The following is a 2708-nucleotide window of genomic DNA, read 5'->3' as shown; positions in this document are numbered from 1 at the left end:
GACTGCTGCAGCAGCAGGTCTGCTCCACCCAGAGCTCTGCTGCAGCAGTATCTCTGCTCCATGCCGGCTCTGCGCTGCGGCGCCGATCCATGTCTTCTGCTCTGATCCTCAGGTAGCTGCAGGAACGCTGACGCTCCCGATCCGAACGAGCTGCACGGACTCAACCTGAGCATCCCGCAGATAATCACGACCCCGGAACCGGAGCCCCGTGCGCTGATGGTGCCTCRGCTCAGGTAACAGCAGCAGGCCTGCAGGGGGCGCCGCTCATCTCTGCACCTGCAGATCAGAGAGACTGGCAACATCAGGAAGAGCATTAAAATATTAACTTATGGGAAAGACCAGGAAGGAATGATGGCAACATTTATGGGTTTCATAAAATAAGTGAGGAAATGTGAATCTAAAACAAGAAGCTGAAAATCTGCAGGAATATTTTAGTTCAGTGGAAGAAGAAGAGACGGGTCAGAACGGTTCTGAACGGGTCAGAACGGTTCTGAACGGTTCTGAACGGGTCAGAACGGTTCTGAACGGTTCTGAACGGGTCAGAACGGTTCTGAACGGGTCAGAACGGTTCTGAACTCTAACAAACATCCCGAGAGGAAGAGCGTCGAGTCGTTGACCTGCAAATGAATCATGTCTCCAATCACATCGTCAACATATTTGGAGTTGCTGATGATGAGCTCTGGAAACATTTTGTTCTGGATCTTTCATAACGTCTGGTTCTGTTTGAGCCTGAAAGCTGCTGGCGGCGGCGCCTCAGCGTGTTCCTGTCGGGCTCTTCTTCACACGGAGAGTCCAGATCAGTTGTTCAAACTCTGGAGCAGCAGCGATGGAGAGCTGCCGGGCTCTCAGGGTTCTGGATGTGCTGCTGTCTGCAGAGCTGACCCGGCCGCAGGCGAGGAGGACGAGGAGCTGCTGAAGGCCCGGTCCAGTCAGGGAGACCACGAGTGAGACCTCGACCCAAGCGCAGCATGACCCTCGTCCATCAGCGGCGTCTTCAACGTGTCCGTTGTCCCTGCAGGATGCGGCCGCCGTCCGCTGCCAGCGTGGCCAGCGTCACGGTCCAGGACCGCCTCAACCAGCTGGTCGGGCTCTTCAAGGGCCGGACGGAGCGGCACAAAGACCGCCTGGCGGATCCCGACGAGTCCGAGGAGGAGAGCCCCACTGCCTGTAGGTCGCCCCGATCCAGATCCCCTCATCCAGGAAAACCTGGATCCACTGAGCCTACCACTGGATCCAGTGGGATCCCTCAGGGATTTTCAGTTGGATCTCCATCCTGCCGCCAGGTGAGAGCGGACCGGATCCCTGACCGTCTCTTCTGATACCTGCAGCTCCTGCCAAAGCTCCACCGGCTCCACCGCCGCCGCCGCCTGGAGAGGAGAAGAAGGACGAACCGGAACCACCGCAGGAGGCGAGTCTGTTCCAGTTGGAGCTGCTGGGACATCCGGTCCAGCTGCCCAAGCTTCCCCCGATGCCCGACTGGCTGCGGTCCATCCTGGAGTACCGCTTCCCGTCCAGCATCGATCCATTCACTGGTGAGCTCTCCTCCCAGGATCAACCACATTCTTCTGACGATTTCCCATAATTCTTCTCTGCCCGTCCTTCAGACCTCATCTATGTGATCTGGCTGTTCTTCGTGGTGGCGGCCTGGAACTGGAACGTGTGGCTGATCCCGGTGCGCTGGGCGTTCCCCTACCAGACGCCGGACAACATCCACCTGTGGCTGCTGGCCGACTACACCTGTGACTTCATCTACATCGCAGACATCCTGGTCTTCCAGCCGCGGCTGCAGTTCGTTCGCGGCGGAGACATCGTGGTGCGTAGACTCAGAGCCKTCCTGCWTCCGACCCGGCAGGAACGGCTCTAACTGGTTTCACTGGTTCTACCTGACAGTGTGACAAGAAGGACATGAGGGAGAATTACATGACCACCGAGCGGTTCAAGGTGAGAACGTTCTGCCAGAGCAGCGAACGATCCGGATTCTGGTTCTGACCCGTGTTCCGTTTGTTCCCAGATGGACGTCATCAGCCTGTTYCCCATGGAGGTATTTTACTACTTCACAGGCGTGAACTCCCTGCTGCGCTTCCCCCGCCTGCTGAAGGTGAGGCGCTCTTCCTCTCTTCCTCCTCTTCCTCACCCTGTCCAGGGGAAGCAGCTGATTGGTTGTTTTCTCCCAGTACATGGTGTTCTTCGAGTTCAACGACCGGATGGAGGCCGTGATGAAGAAGGCCTACATCTACAGGTGGGGACCGCATCCAACCGCATCCAACCGCATCCAGGCTCATCCAACCGCATCCAACCGCATCCAACCGCATCCAGGCTCATCCAACCGCATCCAACCGCATCCAACCGCATCCAACCGCATCCAACTGCATCCAGGCTCATCCAACCGCATCCAGGCTCATCCATCCAACCGCATCCAACCGCATCCAACTGCATCCAGGCTCATCCAACTACATCCAACTACATCCAACTGCATCCAACCGCATCCAACTACATCCAACCGCATCCAACTACATCCAACTACATCCAACTGCATCCAGGCTCATCAAACCGCATCCAGGCTCATCCAACCGCATCCAACTACATCCAACTGCATCCAGGCTCATCCAACCGCATCCAACTACATCCAACTGCATCCAACCGCATCCAACTACATCCAACTACATCCAACTACATCCAACTGCATCCAGGCTCATCCAACCGCATCC

The 2708-nt window shown here is 56.9% G+C and overlaps 1 protein-coding gene and 1 long non-coding RNA gene across 2 annotated transcripts in view; one reads left to right on the top strand and one right to left on the bottom strand.

The window, feature by feature from the left end:
* cngb1a (cyclic nucleotide gated channel subunit beta 1a) overlaps positions 1-2708 on the top strand; it is a 24219-nt gene that overhangs the window by 9792 nt on the left and 11719 nt on the right. Inside the window, exons 6-13 of the mRNA XM_017303100.1 lie at positions 113-233; positions 876-944; positions 1019-1167; positions 1329-1532; positions 1605-1813; positions 1891-1941; positions 2012-2098; positions 2175-2239. Coding sequence (XP_017158589.1) covers positions 113-233; positions 876-944; positions 1019-1167; positions 1329-1532; positions 1605-1813; positions 1891-1941; positions 2012-2098; positions 2175-2239 — 955 coding nt within the window. The remainder of the gene's footprint in view (positions 1-112; positions 234-875; positions 945-1018; positions 1168-1328; positions 1533-1604; positions 1814-1890; positions 1942-2011; positions 2099-2174; positions 2240-2708) is intronic.
* Positions 1792-2708, bottom strand: part of LOC108165930 (uncharacterized) — a 9295-nt gene continuing 8378 nt past the window's right edge. Inside the window, exons 3-4 of the long non-coding RNA XR_001776250.1 lie at positions 1991-2135; positions 1792-1883 (exon numbers count right to left, since the gene is read on the bottom strand). This is a non-coding gene — a long non-coding RNA (uncharacterized LOC108165930). The remainder of the gene's footprint in view (positions 1884-1990; positions 2136-2708) is intronic.

Source organism: Poecilia reticulata, unplaced genomic scaffold (assembly GCF_000633615.1).
Source record: "Poecilia reticulata strain Guanapo unplaced genomic scaffold, Guppy_female_1.0+MT scaffold_181, whole genome shotgun sequence".
NCBI classification, from domain to species: domain Eukaryota; kingdom Metazoa; phylum Chordata; class Actinopteri; order Cyprinodontiformes; family Poeciliidae; genus Poecilia; species Poecilia reticulata.
Note: the sequence above shows the minus strand (reverse complement) of the source record. Positions and strands in the feature narration are given on the sequence as shown.